The sequence below is a fragment of the Macrotis lagotis genome, chromosome 3 (genome assembly GCF_037893015.1).
Source record: "Macrotis lagotis isolate mMagLag1 chromosome 3, bilby.v1.9.chrom.fasta, whole genome shotgun sequence".
NCBI classification, from domain to species: Eukaryota; Metazoa; Chordata; class Mammalia; order Peramelemorphia; family Peramelidae; genus Macrotis; species Macrotis lagotis.
The window spans coordinates 187,591,041-187,613,381 of NC_133660.1; the positions used below are offsets into that span (position 1 = coordinate 187,591,041).

Here is a 22,341-nt window from a genome sequence, read left to right on the forward strand (position 1 = left end):
ACATAAGTAAATAAGCACTAAGAAAGATGTAATTTAATTCTCATTTTCTTTTGATCATCGGAAGTAAATCCTCATATTGGAAGGAAGGAGGTGTGATTGAAAACTGAGGTCATGCTTCTTAAAGAGTGATGATGGTGGAAACAATATAAAGACTAACAGACTGCCTTCTATTGGAGGGGTGGGGGGAGGAAAGCGAGATTAAGGGAAAAATTGCAAAAATCAAAAATAAATAAGACATTTTTTAAAGTGATGATGGAATTATTTTTAAGCCGAACCAGTGGACAAGTGAAAAGACTGGAAATCTTCCTCCTTTTTTCAACTTTCAAATGCCTTGAGTTCGCTAGGAAAAAAATCAACTAGGAAGGGGAAAGAAGGAAAAATGTTGAATTGAAGCTGATCAAGAACTCAGTTCTTGCTAAGCACATTTATAGAGATGTGACTTACTACTCTTGATTAAAATGAATTAATGATCATAGAGGGGGAGGGAATGCACATTTGAGAGCACTTACTATGTGCCTGCTAAGTGATCTTTGATCATTACAAAAATCTTTCAAAATGGGTTATTATGCCCATTTTTCCTGTTGGGGAAACTGAAGCAAACAGAGGGTTTTGTTGTTGTTTTAAGTGCCTTCCCAAAGTCATACAACTGATAAATGTCTGGATTTGAATTTAGGATTTAATGACTATAGGCTCTCAACTATTATCACTGTACCACTAAATTACCATGGAACTTTCTCAGATTGGGAGGGTAGGCTTTTGTTCTAACACTGAGCTGAATTGTACAAAGGAAAGGAAAAGAGAGATTATGGGATCTGGAGGGGTAATAATTAAAGCCCAGAATAGGGTCCTTGAATGAAGTTATTTATTAAAATTTTTTTTAATGAACTTCTTACCCCTTTCATGTATACTTTTGTCAGTCGAGTAAGAAGCAGAAATTCTCCATATCTGGATACACACAAAACTTAGACAACCATTATTTGAGTCCTGCACCACAGATCATGACCCTAGACTAGTTTCTGACAATTACTATTTCTTTTCCTTTTCTGAATCTCATTTTTAATTTCTGTAAAAGAGGTTTTAAAAAATGAGTCTCAGAAAAGAACAAGAAACAATAATGGACTGTATTCTTTCCTTGGATGCCTTTCTTGCTCTCAATCAGCTAATGGTTTGACCAGAAAACCCTGAAGGTCTACCCCTCAGAGAATGCGTATAGCCTCAAAGACTGTAGTTTTAAAAAAAGGCCAGGTCCCCCACTGCATAAAGGTCATCATATATTTGGCCAGTGACCCCAAATGGTTCTGGAGGAGAAAGGGAGGCAGGTGACTTTGTATTGCCCTGCCCCTCACTTAAATCCAATTTACTAGGAAGTCAAGGCATCATCTCCCAGAAGTCATGCTACTCTTTGAAAATGAAGGAAACAACAAATTGCCATAGAATATTCAGTAACACATTTCAAATGTAAAATGATTCTGGTTTTTAAAAAAGAATACACACCTTCTATTTGACTTTCATTTCTGTGTGTTAAAGCAAACAGCTCCAGTTTGAGGGAAGACCTGGCTTTATGTCTGCCTCTAGAATACAGTTGGACTGGCTATGTGAGCCTGAGCAAGATACTTAACCTTTCAGTGCCTCTAAAACTCTCTGCTTGCATCAGGAGAAGTAGTTTCCTGATGAAATTACAGGTTCAATTAAAAACAAACACAAACCTTTGGTTTAAGCTCATTTTTAAAGGAAATATTAATCAGTTGGGCTAGATCAGGTGGAAATATACAAAATAAACCTGGAAAGACTTTCATAAAATGAAGCTAAGTGAAATGGGTTTGGGAGAGAAAGAAAGTCAAAGAAAGGAAGCTATGTGGATAGGTGTTATTGGGCAATTAAGATAGGCAAATGAGTTAATTTAAAGAGGTGAAAAGAGAAAAGTTAAATAAAGCTGATAAAACCTATAGCATGATTCTTTAAAACAAACAAACAAACAAACAATCTTTATTTTGCAGATCTTTTTTTTTTATTCTCATTGTCCCAAAACAGTAGTGCTAAAAAAAAAAGTGAGATCTGGGGTAGACATCTAGAGATGTTCCAAACCTGTTCTGTGGGTCTGCAAAATGAAAAACGATCACTAAGGTGCTTTAATTTCTATTATGTGTAGATATAAGCCACTGAAAAGCTCTTAGGGAGGTGGCTTCCTCAATAATTTCCAAGATGTAAAGGGATCCTGAGATTAAAATGTTTGAGAAACACTTTAAAAAAGCCTCAGTATTGCCCCAGTATATTCTATTCCGAGAGTGGCATAACTTTTTTGTGCAAAACTGTTTCCTTTAAATTGCATTTACAATCCTCCCTTCTACCTGAAGTGTTCCCCAATCCTCTTTATTCCAGTGCCTTCCCTATTCTTATTATTTCCTTTTTAACTTACTGTGTGTGTGTGCGTATGTATATATTTACTTACATGTAGTCTTCCCCATTAAACTGCAAGATACTTGAAGGAAAGGACTTTTTTCCCCCTTTCTGTATACCTGGCAAACTTAACACAGTGTTTTGTGGACTTATCTGGCACTTAATAAATGATTATTGACTGATTTGTGGCTGCATAGCACAAATTAAATTTGCAGCATACTAAATACTAAGATCTTTTTCAAACATACTGCTTTTATTTTTCATTATTTAGTGTTTAGCTCTATTAAATTTTCTTATTGGATTCAGTTTATTGAATTATCAAGATTTTTGACTTCTATTTTATCCAACACGTTAATGGTCCCTCCCAGCAATATATCCTTCGCAAATATAAAAGTCACTTATCCATTTATCTAAGTCATTGATAAAAATGCTAAATAGCACAAAACTAAGACCAGACCTCTGAAACAATTCATTAGAGACTTTCCCCGAGTAAACATCAATCTTTACTAATCTTTAGGATAACTCATTCAAGCAATACTAAAGCCACTTAACTCTAATATTATTTATCCTACATTTAACTTTTCTGAAAAAATGAGAAACTTTGTAAAATGTTTTGCTAAAATTGAGGTCAATTACACTTCAAAGTATTCCCTTATTAATTAGTCTAGTAACCTGTCAAAAAAGGAAACAATATTTGTCTAAATAGTTAGATTCTTGAAGCCAGTATAATTCTAAAAGATAACTATCAAGTCTTTTTTGGTATTCATGACTCAAAACTTAAGAATATATTTTAGAATTATGTCCGGAATTGAAGTCAAAAATCATTTTCAGAATCTATTCTCTTCCCTTTTTTTGGAAAATAGTATGGCATCTCTTCCATTCTCCAAAGTCTGTCAAAGAACACTGACAGAAGTTTAGAAATTACATTCTTTCGGTGCCCTGGTATATAACCGAATGTATCATGACTAATTTACACTATCTTCCTAATTTCCTCTGGTTCCAATTCTCTAGTAATCCTTTTGGTTCTAGCCTTTCCAGTTCAAATGTCAATGTGCCAGCCTAAGCTCATTTTGAGTTTGTTTTTGTTTAATTTTAGTACTGTGCAGCTCTTTTTTTTTTAGATTTTTGCAAGGCAATGGGGTTAAGTGACTTGCCCAAGGCCACACAGATAGGTCATTATTAAGTGTCTGAGACCAGATTTGAACTCAGGTACTCCTGACTCCAGGGCTGGTGCTCTATACACTGCACCACCTAGCCGCCCCTGTGCAGCTCTTTTGTATTAATCCTGCTTTATTAATCCTTAATTCCAATTTCTTTGAATTTGAATTTGAATTTGAAATTTGAAACTGTCCATGACTTTCCTGAGTTTCCTGAGTTTCTTAAGACAATCCTCTCCCCTATTTTTTTCCCTTCTTCATCAGAAATATGTCACACTGTGACTTAAGAAATTCGTTCTTGAGAGCTTTCCAATCCTCCTGGGTTATAGACCTTGTAGAATTTTAGTTTATGGGATGCTTCCTATCCTTTCTTTAAACTCTCTAAAATTTGTTCTACCAAAATCCAGAATGCATATCAACCCGATTACCTTTTATCATCACAAAATAGAAGTGGAATGCACATTTCCCCTCATATTTTCATAACTAATGTGGAACTCTTAATTCTAGGTCTCTTAGAGTCATCTCTTATTCAAGGAAAAAAATTATTAAAATATGTATCCATTGTGTTTTAACCCAAACTAAAAAAGGAAAAAAGATGACAAGATAAAACTATATTTGTCCAGAACAACTTGATCATTTGATTTAAAGTATAGGAATGGGAATGTGATTGGATAGGGAAAGGAGAAAATTAAAATAGAAGGAAATTAAAATATTGAATATTAACAATAAAACATGTAAAATCACTAAGTATTTATTTCAGAATCATCTCAACTTGGTAATAATGTTGTATCATAATACTCCCTTTAGTTTTATGTTTTGAATTCCCTTAATATCTCTAATAGAATAAAGGAACTATAAAAGTAATATAGGTTGAATCAATAGAGAACTACCTACTATAGGGAATATATACTTACAAGACTATGAAAGATAAAGAGATCTCAAAGCGTACAGAAGGTGGTTTGCGAATAAATACTGTGCATTCCCATTTTTGGAGTATACATTGAATAGTGACCTTATGTAATATGTGATCGCCTACAAATTAGTATAGGAAAGCCTTGAAACCAGGTCTTCCTTACCAAAGCCTATCCTCCCCAATAAACTTCCTCTTAGTCATGAATTATAGGTTAGGATAGTTATCTATATTAATAGAGATTTTATAGTCTTCATAATGAATCAACTAGTTTGAGAAACCATTTTTTTGAGGTGAAGAAACACAATTAAGGAGGTGAAGTGACCCAAAGAAAGGAAACTGTTATAGTCAAAACTAAAATTTTGATCTTCTGACCCTGATCAGGTCCATAACTAATATTTGTAAGATCTCCTATTACTAAATTGTACCAAGGTAGATAGTTAAATTTCTTAAGGGTGCATTTCTAGTATATGTAAACAAAATAGAAACTAGCATGTTCTGAGCACATGGATTAAGCAGTTAATGAATGAAAGAGAAAGAAAAGATTTTAAGTTTAGAATTTTGAAGATATGATTTTGCACTTCAAACCTCGCTTCTTCACCTTAGGTATTTTCTGCATAATTCTTAGGAAATTCAACAACTCTACCAAAAAATTGGGGGAAGTCACTAATTTACTATGTTCTGACCTTTAACTTTCCATAATATGAATCAGGTTAATTATATAAGGGCAAATATTTTATGATCATATGAGATACATATTCTGGCTAAATTGTGAATGAAAACGTATTTATAGTTGTAGAACTAATCATGTACAGTATAGAAAGTTTGGCATTTGAAAGCAATTTAAATACTGGATATGAGGAGAAATTTAGGTGATATGAAATAAAAGATAATATGGTGCAAGAGATAGGAACAGAAATGAGATAGAGAAATTTATTGCCATATTAAATTATACATATTCTAACTAGAGCTAACTTTGGGAGAATGTTATATCTGATTGCAAATAATAAATATTTTGAGTTGAAAATTGCAATATTATCAGGTATAGCTAAGCAACCTATCTCCTAACAATAGGTGATAACTTTCCTCATACAGATTATAAAGCTAGAAATCCCTGATCAATGCAATGACAACCATGAATTTAAAGGAATGATGATAAAGTATGCTACTCAGCTCCTAAGAGAGAACTGATGGACTCAAGATAGAGAATGAGGATATATTTTTTGCACAGGAATATTGCAGGGATTTGTTTGACTTGACTATTCATATTTGTTTTTTAAAAGGTTTGATAAATTCGTTTTTACTTGTTATTTTTCATATTGAGAGTTAAAGTTAGGGCTTCCTATAACAGAAAATCCCTCAACAACTCTATTATACTAGTCATTAAGAGGAAGGAAAATATATGCCCATCTTTGTTTTCTTTTTCTTCCTAATTCCATCCCCTTTTCCCCCCATAGGGAAATTGAAGAGATTGGAAAGCAAGGATGACTTTTCAAGTTGTAAATTGGTACCTTAATTGGAGAGTTTGAAATAAAGTGGGCGAAAGATAGTTTGCTGTTTTTTTCAGCAAAATTCAGTAAATTTATAAATTTATTTTGAGCAGCAGAAAGGTTAGGACAGTGATTTCCAATAGTTCACAAGAGCTAGTAAAGAGCTCTAAGCAAAATTGCAAAATAGATAAAATTTGTCTTAGCCATCCTACCACTTCCCTTTCAATTTCCTGCCAAAACTTGTCTGAAGCTTATCTCTGGCCTCTAGACACACAGTGATTTCTCATGAGCATCTTAAAGATCCAAGTCTATTGTCATGTCAACAATGAATTTATTATCTAGTTGAAGTATTCCTTAGTTATATGAGAATAAGGTTTAACCTGGAAGCACACTTTGCATCTTAAAAGAAAACATTATCCCAAATACAATTATAATTGTTGGGATGGGAAGGGAGAAGTTTTTGAGAAGTGAAATTTTTTTGTTAATAAGAAAAATTATTATCTCAACTATAGTCTGGTCCTTTTACCTGCTTTGTAAGAAATTTAGCATTAACCCATATGTAAGGAGCTCAGAACACAGTTTTAAAAATAACATCTTGAATAGAAAATTTTAAAGCATTGATACATCAATCCTCATTACCAATAGTTTTCAGAATATTTTTATGTCATTTTTCAAAGATTTTAGGATTCAAAAATGCACAAAACTCAAAAGTTTTGATGATATGACACCTCAAAACATTTACTCTGCTTCTACATTGGCAGAGATTTGCATCATCAAAGAAACTTTTCAAAGGGAAATTTGTCTTTTCACTAGCCCAGGTAAATGAAGCGATGGTAGGCTAGTTTTTCTCTTCAGAGAATTACAGCTACACATATAGACTCATATAAGGTATGGCCTCCAGGAGAAATTTATTTCTCCTCATGCAAACACTTTCATTGTGACTGGCAAGGTTAGGTCAAGACTAGTGAGGAATATTAAAGTAAATACAGAAAATCCAAACATCAAAACTAATATAAGAGAACTCTTCTCTCTAGTTTTTCTGATTCTCAGTTTTCCTAATTGTAAATTGACAGACAATAACAATATTTACCCTTCAGATTTGAGAGCAACTTTTCAAATTGTAACTCTATTATTTAAATCATGAGGTGCTATCTTTGTGAATGATTATACTACAAATTCTAAAGCTGCAGGTCCCAAGTACTATTAAGGGCCCAGACAAGACTGGAAAAAGAAACAATTTTGGTTTTATCCTTCACCATCTGCTTTCTCACTATTCTGGTAGTGAGAAGCATCTGAAGAAGTGCTAAACATTGGTAAAAATCCCCCCCCAAAATCTTTTAGAGAGTAAAATAAGCCAATTTTTTTTCAAAAGAGATTCTTCGTTTCTCCATACATTCAACTATATCCACATGCTTCTCCCCACTCTTACACACACTATGTACTATGTTTAATTTTAATTCTAGAAGCATAAAAATGGAAAAAATAATTTCCAAAGATTATCTAGAGAAAGATTTTTTTTTAATTTTTGAAAACTGCTTGAGCTTGCTAGGGGTATTTCATGTAGAGAATTACACAAGGGAATTTTCATGGTGTATTATTTTATAAAAACTTTTGAATTTGAGATATTTCTGTAAAATTACTTAAATTAGTTTTTTTTAATCCAATCATTTATTTTTGAGCATCTAACCTATTCCAAGTACAAGGAAATGCCAGAAAATGCACAGTACAACTTTACCACAATTTAAAAAAAGATTCTGGATAACCCATTTAATGGACTGGTCTCCTAAATCATTCTGCAAGCAATTTAAAAGTTAGTTTAATAATTTAGAGACCCTTGAAACTTGAAGTGTCCTTCATTTTAGTCATATTCTCCCATTTAACGTATGAGGACACTATGATCTGTAAAGAATAAATGATTTGTTTACAATAATGGAGTCCAATTTTAACTTCAACAGGGTTTCAAACTCCAGATTCAATATTCTACCATTTCAAGAAATAATTTCTTTAAATTTCATTAATTTATTACCAAAAATACTAATGTACTTCTATAGCAATACTAAAGTCCTGAAAATGGAAATTCAAGTCCATTTCTTGGCTTTGTAGTCTCCTGTGTAGTGGGAAAACAATTCTTTATTAACCTTTAAAATTCCTGTCAAATTGTTTTGTGATCTTCTCTTCTACTTATTAATCCTTTAACCTTTCCTCAAAAATAATAACTCAATATTATGGTCATTTTCATTCCTATTACATCCTTGCTTCTTTGTCAGAATTCCCTATGATTCTTTCACATTCTTTAAAAATAAGTATAGTGCAGAGCTGAATCCATTTAGCCCAACTAATTAGAGCACTATGCCAATAAAGATTGGTCATGACTGATCTCAATGGGACTTCACTCTGCTCCAGGATTACTTATCATTCTTGCTAGTCATTTATTATCAAAAGCGTATCTGTTGCTGGTCACTAAGATAACTGGGTGAAATCATTTGGATATATTAATAAAAATCGGCTTCATTACTAGAATAATAGTCTCCAAGTGTATAACCTAAGAATGGTGGACCATTTTCCATTTAGAGCTAAAGCAAAACATATATACTCACCTTTATATAATTACATTATTATCTTATGGAGATAAATGATAAAGACAAAATGTAAAACAAAAGGTACTATTGAAATAGCAACTTTATCATTGGAGAAAGGTATGAAAATTTATGGATAATTGAAAGAATCTTTCTTTTAAATAACAGTCCTACATTAATGAATCATGTTCAGTTCCCTGCTGGTAAGCTATAAGTCCTAAGGTTGTTTTTTTCCTGACATATTTGCACACAATCAGGTTATGTTCAGTTCTTTATGAAATTAGTGTGTTTGATTGCCATCGAATATTAGCCACTAATAAACTCCTAGGCAGCAATTCCAATGAGGTTCAAATCCTCAAGAATAACACTCATGCTTGTGCTAATGATATAACTACTATGATGCTTTTTTTCCTCCCAAAATTGACCCACAGAGGTTGCACACTGACCTGCCCCTTAGTAATTGTAGGATCCTAGGCAAAACTCTAACACACTTTGTCATTCCTATCAGTAAAATGAGGTAGTTGCATACTAAATGAAAGGTCCTTCTAGCACTGGAATTGGATCTGTGTCCCATAGTACAATAGTCTCTAGAAGACATTTTCTCCATTGTTTTGGGGATGATATACTGTATTGTGACATCAGAGGTCATATGTGTGCCATTCATTTTTCTCTCTGCTATTTGTCTAAAACTAAGCTAAGACTCTATTCTCTATTTTTCTACATTCTTCTCTTTTCCCAGAGCACAGAAAGACATACCCTTACTGCATCAAGGGAAGAAACTGTCCCATCTTGCTAAGTATGCCATTTGATCATCAGTAGCAGTGGGGAGTTATGTAGAGAGAGGAGGGAAATAAATATTTTGTAAATGGTCTTTCTACTTTGTCTTTCACTTGCACCTGAACAAATTTTCTGTGTTTTTTAATCCTACACAACCAAAAACAGTACTGTAGTATAGTGCTCCATTCAGGCATTGTGCTGGAGTCAGAAGAGGACCGCAAACAAAGATGTATTTATTTATTTATTTTTGCGTCTCACTAGCCAAATCCATTCATTATTCTAATTATTGGTTCAGTGTTTGTTTATTGATCTAAAATGCTACTATGGCAATAAGGTCACACAAGTATTTCAAAGACTTACTTCAATAATAGTTATAGAAAACGAATATTTGAAAACTAAGATCCTTTAAATATTATAGTAGTAATTTATGAATACTATTAAAAAGCAAACACTAAAAAATCTAGCTTTTAAAAGTTTATGGAAATACTCCCAACTGAAAAGCATTAAGCTTTTCTAAATAATCATGTAGAAAATAGTAGTTTTTAAAAACTGCAACTTTGATTTTGGACAATGTTTCAAAATTTAGGAGGGAAATATGCTTTCTTAGTTGGATGGAGATTAGGTAATCTCGTTTTTCAAGGTTCAAATGTGGCCAGATATTTCTAAAAAAATCTATGTACTTCTGTGTTCATTTGCAGTGTACACACATAAGAGAAAGGGAAATAACCTAGTAGCTTTTTAAACTCATTTTTATGGAATAGTTAATACAATAAAAATCTGAGGTACTTGTCCTTTCTTGATCTCGTTGCTTACAAAATGCCAAATAATAAATAGTATTTCTATTTTTGTTGAATTGCCTATGGTTTTTTTTTTCAAATGAAGTGACCAGCTATTCCTACATTGCAAAGAAGTCTTTGCATGAATCTACCCCACAAAGGTAACAGAGATTGTTTGGTATGATGTAGGCATAGTCATGTGATTGTTGTCTAAATATATTTGTATTTACATTATTTTACAAGTTTATTTGTTATTACAATTATAATCTTTCCTTCCATAATAATAACAAAAAATAGCAAAAATAAAACAAAACAATAAATGGAACAAGTAGTGATTGGCTGACACCCCACGGCCAAGTGCAGGCTCCACCAGGCTTCAGAGTAGCAAGGTCATCACAGTATGGTACAAATAGAGCATCATTTTAGATGTGGAATTCAGCCAAACACCGTAATGTATGGATGTGGATGAATCTGAAAGAAGGAAAATAAGATTTATGCAGGTAGAATATGGTGAAAACATGCTTTTCCTAATTTAAATATGCCAAATGGAATAATCTGGCTGAGATATCATCAAGCTAAGAATTTTTTCATTTGCACATTATGTGTTTATAAATAATAAATGTAGGGCAGAAAGAAAAAATTAACTGTTAGATACTATTTGGAAGCTTTAGCAAGTTTTCGTGTTTGTATACAGTACTAGAGTTCAATACAAACAGCACTAAATTCCTGAAAATAAACCTTTACTTTGCTTTTAATACATTAATTCAGCAGAAGTGATAATTATGATTAGTTCTAGTAGTTTCAGCTCAATTCTTCTTGGAATGTGTCTTCTCCAAAAACATTTGCTAAATAAAGCATCATGTAATGTAGCACAACCCAGCATCTTAAAAAAGCCTAAAAAAATAGCTTCCCACAAAAATATATGGAGAAAGTAACAAAAATATGCACAATTACTAAACTATATTTCATAAATAAACAAAATATTTACTTCATCCTCAAGAGTTCTAAAGCTCAATGCAGGGAATAAAGTGGATGCTTTTTAGTGAGGAATTATAATTGAGAGAGAGATTTTACAATTAATTTCTTAAATTAACTGAAAAATGTCCAAGTATTTATATAGTTATAGGTGTAAGATGAAGTTCAATAATGTATATATATATATATATATATATATATATATATTGCATGAATATATTTTAAATTTTTTCCAAAAATAGGAAAAACTTGAGTTGCTTCTCAGTGAGTTCAATTACCAGACTGATGCAAAGTTAAAAGAAGTTTAAATGAGTTATCAAAATGTATAAGTAAAACATGTACATACTTTCTCTCATAACTGAAGAGAGGTAGATGATTAGCCAAGCCATTGTTGTTCAATGTTAAAGACAGTACTAGTTAATTAAGATTGTATTCTATTTGTTTAACTAAAATGACTCTTGAGTGTTACTCTATGTGGAATAATAAATGACCAAAGACATTATTACTAAATTAAAAATTTATCACCTAAAAAAAGGAAATTATATTTTCTTCTACAGATAATACAATCAAGTAATCCTCAGAATTTAAAGTAGTGTTTTTATTCTGTATAATTTTAGAATATAGTCTGCAGAGTTTTATATGTATGCTAGAATGATCTAAATTTCAACAGATAAAGGTATTTATGATAATAAATAGCACAAACTTATCGAATGTTTTAAGAATTTATTTTCCACTGACTGTATGTTGTGGTGGTAAGAATATACATTGAGAGCTAGTGGGCTCACTGAGCTTATTTGTCATTTAATATAATACAATTTCTTTGGGCCCCGGTTACCTCACCTGTAAAGGGTGGGTATTATACAAGTTGCTCTCCAACTTTTCTTCTAGTTAAGATATTATCACATTCATGTATCTAGGTGCAAAGTTACAGTGATGATTATCTGTTTGCCATTCAGATTTATTATTTAATGACAAGTCAGTACATTTCCATATTTTGATATATAAAAATTTTCATCTAAAATTTTTATTTTCCAGAAAGATATATCTCTTTGTACATATATACATAGGTACATCTATGTAACTGATTTCTCTCCTAAAGAAAATTTTCCCTTAAAGTTATAAAATGAAAAAGAAATAAGCTACTTCTTATCAATTGCATAATTTGGTAAAAATATAAATCTATTTCATTTCCAAACCATCATCCAAACTCTTCTGCCTGCATATAAATTAATCAGGCATGAAAAGTGATTTTCAGATACTTGAGCCCAAATTGTATCAGCTCATTATAGATGGAATCCATGTGTGACCTTTTTATATCCTTAGACACTTGCAGGTTATTTTATTCAGTAGAAAGAATGTAACTGGCAATGGTCTCAATTTTATTAGGTATTAGTTTTTGGCATATTATCTCATGTCATATGTCAGAAAATCTAACCCTATGAATTTCAATTATGTTTTTAATTGAGTTAATATTAATAACCAATAAGAAACATGCTGGAGAATTCACATTTTTCAAAAGTTAAACTACAGAATTGGGGTGACCCCTATACTTAAACATGAATGCTGCAGTCGACTCAAATTATGTCATAGGCACAAATGAGTACAGTTAGTATCAGACTGTTTACATAAAGCTCAGTAGCTTAGCAGCCAAAGATCCATTTGGTTCAATAATTTCAGTTATACAATATATTTCAATTCTTGTTTTGCTATTTAGTGCACTACATAGAGTATATTGAGTTCGTTTGATTAAGTGAAGAGCACATCATAAAGATATAATTCAATAGTCAATTATTCACTGTAAAATTGATACTTAGTCTAAGATTGTTTTGATATTTCAGGATTAGTTTACCAATTGATTTTTAAAATCAATATTTAATCCAGAGTATCTTCTAGATTCTTACTCAATTAATAGAGTGGTAGGAACCCCACTAGCACACTAAATAGGGTAATATTTTGCCTGTGTAGTACATTTTGTTTTTCAAATATCACTGGAAAATGCAAACAGAATTAGAGGAAAACCACACAAACAAATAAACATCACAGGTAAATATTAACTAGACCCATATATTTTTATTTACTCTCATGCACAGAGACCACCTTCTTCCAGGAAACTAAAAATCATAGTATGATATTGTTGATTTATAGGCTTAAAGAATTAAAGATAGTTCAGATAAAGTTCTGGTCCAAAAGCAAAACATTTTAACAACCACCAAGGTTCAACAGAGCACACAATATGTGAAGTGGAAAGGTGAATTCATTTGAATAATGCAGTAAAACCCTGCATTGCCCTCAATTATCTGTGTAATTTAGATTAAGGGCAGGGACATTTACCTGAATTACCCAGATAATGGTTCTGTGAAGACCTGGACTAAATAGTCAGTTTTTCTAATGAGTCAATTTCTGAAGTGACTCAGAACCTCTCCACTCTACATATCAGTGTGAAAATAGATACCAGTCAGAAAAATTGTAGTTGTTTGAATTTCTCAGCATCTGTAAAAACAAACAAACAAAAAGTGGAATACTCTAAAGCCCCACCACATAGCTATCCCACCTAACAAAGTAACTACAAGCAAAAACTTAGAATCACTATTTTTCAGGGTTTCATGGTGTTTCTTTTATTATTACCTGAAGACAATAAACTATCAATAAAAGGCAAATTCTGCTAATGCAATATAAAAAGTTATTCACTGAAACTACTGATAAAAAGTGAAGGTCACAGGTTAGACGAAATTTTAGAATCTGGATTAGCCCATACCAAAATAATGACTTGAAAATATTAATCTAAATGCTAAATAAATGCCAGAAACAAAAAAAGAACTTTATAAACAATTTTTTCTTTCTATGAATTTGAACAAAGAAAATATATTTCAGTAGTTTTAAAAAAAGCTTATGGCTTTAGTTTATAAATATGAAAGTCAACCTAGGTAATTCAACAAACATTTCTTCTGTATCTATTATGTGAAAGGTACTATGTTAGATACTGAGGAGGCTACAAAGATGAAAATTATCTAAATGATGTACAAATCAGAATTAAACAGCCCCCCCCAAAAGGAACATGTACATTATGACAGATGTCTGCACCAGATGTAGTCTTGTAAACAGAGTCCTTATCTCCTCACAACAATAGCAAAGATATGAAATATCAGTTACTGTTGACAGTGATGGAGATTAGTACATCTTCCAATCATAATCCTTGAGGGCATCTATTTACTTTTAAAACTTTGCATATTTTTAAAATGTATTATGATATGCAAGTTTTCTTCAGATCCTTGTGACAACTTGCATGATACACTTCACTGGCATCTTGTTTTTTTTCTGTTTGGTGTCTTTGCCCAGTTAAGATATTAACACCAGCATTATTTTATTTATGTGTGTATCAGTTTGCCTTTTAAACAGTATGCCAGAAGTCCTGATCCCAACTGCTTTAACGTATCCAAGCATATAGCAGCAATCCTATTTGAAAAGCCAAATGCCTCTCAACAGTATGAACAATTTTCATGAGATGTATATAAATCTGGCATTATCTAAACCCTCTCATAAGCATAAAATAACACACTTGTGGATACAAAGATCACTCAGGAACAATATTATCAGCACCCACAAGAGTTGCGGTGAAATAGGAACCAATCCAGGGAAAGTTCTCCTTTCCTGTGCTGCTTTTTGACTTTTTTGTTTTTGTTGCTATTTTCTAGAAAAACACTTGATTCCATTAATTCACATGCATGTTTTTACCAGTGGTCGCTAAGTACTTCCAAGTGCATGACACTATTTTGACTGGAATATTGCTCAGTTGCAATTCTGATAAAGTCATTAAAGCAGAATTATAAGCCAAGTCTGCTTTTCAAAATAACTAAAAGAAAACAAAAGACATGAGACAAAATATTTAAACAGTTGATAGAGATTATGACCACTTGCCACAAACTTGCCAAATTTTAAAACTAAAAATCAACCCAAGTCCAAGTGTAAAAATGACAGCAAAGATACTTAAAAAACAAACAAGTACTTTTATGGTTCTATTCAAAACTGTTTCCCTGGGTTTCCTTAACTGACTCACTGAAAAGCATAATGATTTTATTTTCTTCTCCAAAGAGACCCCGCAAAGTGCTACATGTACAAAATATTTTCTAGTAAGACAGTGTTAATAATTTAGCAAGCAAAACACAATCAATACCTCTTTTGTATAGTACCTTTAAAGAAGTCTATAACAATACATAAACATGTTTATTTAGTCTAGAAACCTCCATAGTCAACAAGGAACACATCAAGCACTTTTAAAAGAAAGGTAGAATTTATAATTAAGCTTTGAATGTGCATCTTGAGATTAATTCTCTTATTAAGAGGTATTGGCTATTCTATTATTAACGTAGGTTGCTACTGTACTAGAATAACAGTTCATCCAAAAGGCAGAGCTATTGTATTTATGTAATACATATTCCTTCAAGATTACAATATTTTTAAGTACTACTATCCATTATTGAGGTAGTACTGGTAAAGCTCAGTTACATATTTCTTGAAGCTCATCTAGATTTTGCGCTGTTTCTATAACACTTAGCAAAAACTGTGTCAAATACTCCACTTGTATTTTCAGTATATCATAATACACACACACACACACACACACACACACACACACACACACACACACACACACACGGACAAATACAAACAGGACACCTATCACATCACAAAAAGTGTTTGTGGCTTAGTTGAAATAGCAAATGGCTCGTGTAACCCAACAGCACTTTTAATCTTTCAGTATTGAAGATGAAGAATGTAAATACTGGTTGCATATTACAAAAGTTTAATTCTTATAAGCACTAAAACATTTTAAGTCATTCTGTACCATATTTGCATACTAATAAATAGCAAAGAAAGCATTTTTGTCAAAGCATTCAGAATTTCAATGTCCTGCACTTGGCACTGCATTTGCATGAATCAGCATCCACTTATCCATGAAATCTTACATAATGTGTAATTTAGTTAAAACTTTTAGAGTGTCTAATTTGAGGAGATTAGAGCAGGAAATTTTAAAGTTCTAATAAGAAGCAGCTTGGCACCAGAGACTAAGGCAAATAATCTCAAGTCAAAGGTTGCCATACCCACACACACACTAGGGGGTTGGAATGATCAAGATGAATTAAAAACTGTCATTTGTAAAAGGAGGTGCAAAATGCTGCTTGTTTTCACCATTCCTTTAATAACTGTCAAATTCATTTGTAACTTTCATAACAATTTGATATGCACTGAATTAATATTCTACTCAATGAATAGTATTATAATTAAGCCCAAGTTCCTTTTATGAAGCAACATTTTTTTTTCTCAGATTTAAATGAGCACGCAACCCAAACAGAAGGTGCAGTCTCAAAGTTAACATCCCTTAATGGATATATATTGACATGTATTTTGGAAGTTTCTTACCTGTTTGCTGTACTTGTTATTGGTTTGACAGCTGTACTCAGAACAATGATCTGATCCGATTGAAATGTTGTCTCCTGCTCCCACAAAAGTATTAGCTGGTGGCAGATCTTGTACGGCCTGGTGTTTTTTTCCAGCAGTTGGTGACTGGGGATGAAGTTGGACAGTGGGCAGTGGGGAACTGGATTTGTAATGCCTTGCAAGGTCAGGACTTCCTGGACCTCCATTGACTGACCGGTATCGTCCCATGCTAGGGCTATCTGAGAGCTTTTCATTGACACTGTCATATCTTTGTCCATTTGGTTTAGAAGCCTCTACTGTTACAATGCTGCTGTAGAGAGGTTGCTTTGATTTTTTATTTTTCTTGTCCTTTTTAGGCTTTTTAGATTTGTCATGTTGCTGGGGTGTAAAAAAGTCCTCATGATCTTTTTTGCCTGCCTCATAGCCATTTTTATTTTTGGACCTGCAGTACCTTGCCATTACTACAATCAAGATAATCAGGATGACAGTCATGATCCCAGCCACAACCCCTATGACAATACTCAGTCTCTGCTTGCTAATTTCATAGCTGGGGTCACCAGCAATATCTTGAGTTAATGGAGTGTGCAAACTTCGGGTTATTTGGGAGTCCACCACAGTGGCATTTGAAACACTTTCATTGACGAAGACATGTACCAAAGTTGTGGTAGACTGTGAGGGCTGCCCACTGTCATTGACTTGTACCACTAACCTGTGCAAACCATAATGTTTCTGGGCTAGCTTCCCCACTAAGGACACAACCCCACTAGTAGCATCAATTTCAAACAACTTGAAGGGATTTCCTCCAACAATACTAAAGTTGAGATCTGCATTTACACCAGTATCACTATCAGTTGCCAGCACTGTGGCCACCACTGTCCTTACATTACTTGAGGGTGGCAGTAAAGCGTAGGTGATGTTGCTAGGAAAGGTAACTGTGGGAGCATTGTCATTTTCATCCATCACAAAAAGAGATACAGTGGCTGTGGCCGACCTTGGAGGATCTCCTCCATCTACGGCCTTCACTTTGAATGTGTATGTAGTCTGATGCTCCCGGTCAAAAGCTGTCGTGGAGTAAATTGTTCCTGTGTCATTTTCAATGGAAAAAATATTACTGTCCTCTTCTATATACAAACTCATTTCTGCATTTCGCCCTTTGTCAGCATCCATTACAGTGACCATCCCTACTGGGCTATTAGGCTGCAAATTTTCTTTCACATAAAAGGTAAAAACATCCTGCATAAACTTAGGATCGTTGTCATTCTTGTCAGCCACCTGCACTATCACAGTGGTGCTGCCCTGGAGGACTGGAATGCCTTTGTCTTTGGCAGTTACTTTAAACTCGTACCTATCGTTCTGCTCCCGGTCCAGAACAGTGTTGACGAGGATATCCCCAGAATCTGGATCGATGGCAAAGATCCCCACTACAGAAGAGTCCAGGGAGTATGCGATCTCAGCATTCTTGCCACTGTCTGCGTCTGTGGCCACTACCGTGGCCACCCTCTCCCCTGGAACGTTGTTCTCCGGGAAATAGACCTCCACCACCGACTGGTCAAAGACAGGGGGGTTATCATTGGTGTCCCCGACCTTGACCACTAAGGAATTGTTACTGGAAAGACTCGGGCTGCCTGAGTCCACCGCCACTATGACCACATTGTATTCCCGGGTACTCTCGTAGTCCAGGGGGGCTGAAGTGTGTAGGAAATACTTTTTCTTGTTTTGGTCCCCCTCCGTGTCGCTGGCCGGCTTGAGCTGGAAGGGCACGTCCCCCACCACGGTGCAGGTGACCACCCCGTTCTCCCCTTGGTCTCTATCCGACACCTGCACCAGGGCTATGGGGGTGTCTACCAACACGTCCTCGGCCACATTCGCCACCCCATCCTTGAGAGGGATGCGCCCGATCTTGCGGATCTCGATGGACGGCACATTGTCGTTCTCGTCTTTGATGTTCAGCACCACCGTAGCCTTGTCGGTCTTCGGGGGCTGCCCCCGATCCCGGGCCATGACCGTGAAGCGCAGCTGGTTCACCTCCTCGCGGTCGATGCGGTGCAGGACGCTGAGCCAGCCCGTGGTCTCGTCCAGCCTGAGCAGCCGCCTCACGTTCTCGGTGGCTGCCCCGAAGACGTACTCGATCTGACCGTTCACCCCCACGTCCTGGTCGGCGGCGCGGAGCTGCAGGATCGGCGTGCCGGGGGTGCTGTTCTCAGCCAGGTCGGCCTCGTACACGCTCTTCTCGAAGCGGGGGTTGTTGTCGTTCACGTCGGTGATGAGCACCCGCAGGATGGCCTGAGAGGAGCGCGGCGGGTCGCCGCCATCGCGGACCCTCAGGGTCAGTTCGTAGGAGTCCCGTTGCTCCCGGTCCAGCGCCCCCTTGACGATCAGCTGCGGCTGTTTCTCGCCATCCGGAGTGTCCGCCACCTGCAGCTCGAACACCGTGCTCCGGCCCCCGCTGCCCGAGGCGCTGCCCCCGCCGCCCTCGGACGCCTCCAGCCGCCTCTTGGAGCCGCCGGGGCTGCCGCCGCCGCCCCCCCGCCGCCACCCCCGGGGTAGGGGGCGCTGTCGATCGCCCCTCCGCGACGGCTTTCCCCGCTGCCGCCGCCCCCGCCGCCCCCCGGCTCCTGGAGCAGCTCGTAGCGCTCGATGCCATTGCGGCCGAAGTCGCGGTCGGTGGCGGTGGGAAGAAGGTAGAGTGTTCCCACCGGCCGGTTCTCCTCCACCGTGAGAGTGAGCACGGGAGAGGGGAAGGTGGGGGTGTTGTCGTTAATGTCCAGCACGATGACCCGGCCCTCGAAGAGGTCCACCCAGCTCTGAGAGGGGCCGATCACCGAGACCTCGAAGTCCAGGAAACACTCGTTCTCGTCGAAGATCATCTGGCACTGGGGCAGCTTTTCGCGGTCGATGCGGCGCTCGCTAGTGCTCAGCTCCCCGGTGATGTTGTCGATCTTCAGGTACTCGGAGCCCGACTCCAGACTGAAAGTCACCTCTCCGGAGCCGGTCACGATGCCCAGGTCTGAAGCCACGTTCCCGATGCGGACGTCCGCGGGTCCTTCCTCCGCCAACCGGTATCTCAGGAGCTGCTTGGCGGCGGCCAGGGTGACGGAGACCGGCAGGAGGAAACAGCAGAGGCACCAGCAGCACCAGCCGCGCACCAAGCCCATAGTCCGCATTTTTAGCATCTTCTCCTGCTGCTGCTGCTACTGCTCCTTATAACAAAACACCCCTCTTTCGTCTCCCCCCCACTCCCGGTCCCCACCGCCTACCCTCCCCCTAATTCTCTCTCCTCTCCGGGAAAGAAAAGGCGAGAGGGAGGGGAGGGGGGGAAAAAAGAACAACGTGTGGAGTCTGGTGGGTGATCAATTAGAAATCCCTTTTTTTTCTTCTTTCGAAAGTTATCATTTCATAATTTCATGCAATGGATGATAATCACCCGGGGAGGGATGGCAGACTCCCCCTCCCCTGGTTTCAGTTGAAATACTTACAGTTCACGGGACAATGTGCTGGCTGCCTTTCACCCCCCCCCCCCCAAAGGTTCACCCCCAATAGATTGGGATGATTTCTCTCTTCCTGCCTCTGGTCTTCTTTCTGGTTTAACTGTAATCACTTTGGCAGTCTCGTAAAAAAGCGAAGAGCACATACAGTGCGATTTTGTATTCCCCCCCCCCCCGTCCCCTCCCGGATCGCTGCTTCTGCTACTCGAGTTTAGTACAATTCACGCTCTCGCTGAAGCCGCTTACTACCAAAAGCATTTGCGTTTTCTCCTTGTACACAGGAAAATGTTAATCGCTTCATTCAGAAGGGTCTGGGTCCTGCCATAAGCGAGACTCAACTCCAAATCCTTTTGGCAATATGGGAAAAGAGAGAATTAAAAATCCCCAATTTTATCCGTGATTGAACAGTTCATAGTAGACCACACAGCACAGTCCGCAGAAAATTCCCTCTGGTAAGAAGAAAAGCAGCCAAATCCATCTTCAGAGATTGTCTAAATATTCAAGTCTTTCTCCGGGGAGGTTTGATTTTTTTTTTTCCTTAACAACTCTGCGCAAGGTCATTAGTCACAAAGCAACCACACAAAACTGCAGAAACCGTTTGCCCTGGATTTGCAAAGGCTGAAGAAATGCACACAGCACAGTCCCCAAGTTTGTTTTTGCATCCGCAGTTTCTGTGCCTTACCTGCATTTGCTCTGCATGTGTTATAGCAATGTGGATCTGCAGCACTGTGAGCGATTCACAAATGAGATTGCAGTCTCTGCTCTCTCTCTGCTCTCTCTCTCTCTCTCTCTCTCTCTCTCTCTCTCTCTCTCCTCCTCCTCCTCCTCCTCCTCCTCCTCCTCCTCCTCCTCCTCCTCCTTTTTCTTCTTGCTCCTCCTCCCTCCTCTTCCTCTTTCCTTCTCCCACTCTTTCCCTCTCCTTCCTTCCCGTCCCAATGCAGGTAACTAGATATGAACTTGAGCCTCTGGGTCGGAAGGTGAGCAACAAGGCTGTGTGTCCAGAGACGATTATTGGCCTCTTGTTAATATGCCAACACTCCAACGCTATGTAACTGGATCCCCCAAGTGAATTAACACAGATTCAGAATCGCATCCGTGTTTGAGAAGAAAGGCAAAGGCGAGGAGGGGGAGTAAACTGCCAAGACAAAAATACAGAGTCCAATCAACCAAGGAGGGGGGAAAAAAGTCAGTCCGCAGTTTCCTACGAATTTGCACCGCTATGGTAGGTGATTTCTCTAACTGTGTCGTCCCCCTTTCAGAAGTCTGATTCCGGCGCTCTCTCGGCAAAGCCGCTTGTGGCTTTAAAATGTTGAATGGCAACTGAGAAGCTCCCGCTCAGAATAAGCCGTAAACCAGCAAGTTTGCCCGAAGTGGTGGGAGCTGCTGGAACCTCTCTCTCACAGGCTCTTCCCTGACGCAGCAGCAGCAGCAGCAATAGAGCTGCTTGAAGTACATACCCTGAGAGAGGGAGGGAAGAGAACAAGCCAACCGCTGCACTCCAGAAAGAACAGTCTTCCCCTTTGCCTCTAGTCGCTGCTGCTGCTGCTTCTAGTGCTGTAAGTGGAGTATCTGCTGATCACAAAACACCCGTCAGTCCTCCTAAAGCTAAGCCATATCACACTACAGAGTCTTGCTCCTGCCCTTGCCAACCCGTCATCTCCGCGGTGACTTTTCTCCCAAGCCTAGACTGGTAAATTTCCTCCTTCCACTGACAAAATGTGATGTGTGTGTGTGTTGTGTGTGTGTGTGTGTGTGTCTGTGCGCGCGCGTTCGCGCGTGTATGTGTGTGGGCGTGTGTATTTAATGAAACCTATTTCATTGCTCCTTTTCCTTCCTCTCTTCTCTCTCTCTCTCTCTCTCTCTCTCTCTCTCTCTCTCTCTCTCTCTCTCTCCCTCTCTCTCCCCCCCCCCCCACTTCCTTCCCTCTCTGTGTTTTTGAGTGAATTCCCTTGGAAGTGTCGCCATTTAGAGAATCATGCTGTGGCAAGTGTATCACGACTGGTGGTCCTCCGGAGACCAGGCACGCGCCCCCTCTGCTGATCTAGTGTTCTGGGGAACCATGATAAGCTGCAGTGGTGGAAGAGACCCTCCAACTCATGACAGGCAGAGGGAGGGATCCTCTTTGGAAAGGGCAGACTTCTAGAGTTTCCAAATAAGGGAATTTGAGGCGGGGGACGGGGGGAGGGAATCTTAATCTTCATTTGCTTTATGTGGCATTCGGGTCATTTTGCATGCCTGGCGCTGGGGGGCGGGTGGGGGTGGGGTGGGGGCGCCCAGCCTTCTACTCCGTTTGTATTTCTGAGGCATAAAACACATGTTGTAAGTCAGGCAGTGTAACCTCTATGGATTAAAGGAAAATAAA

General features: G+C 37.6%; 1 protein-coding gene across 1 annotated transcript in view; it reads right to left on the minus strand.

Annotated features, from left to right (window-relative positions):
- PCDH7 (protocadherin 7) overlaps positions 1–21,825 on the minus strand; it is a 287,478-nt gene extending 265,653 nt beyond the window's left edge. Inside the window, 2 exon segments of the mRNA XM_074229653.1 lie at positions 16,477–19,013; positions 19,016–21,825. Of these exon segments, the coding sequence (XP_074085754.1) occupies positions 16,477–19,013; positions 19,016–19,667 (3,189 nt within the window). The 5' untranslated portion in view covers positions 19,668–21,825.
- Between the last annotated feature and the right edge of the window lie 516 nt (positions 21,826–22,341).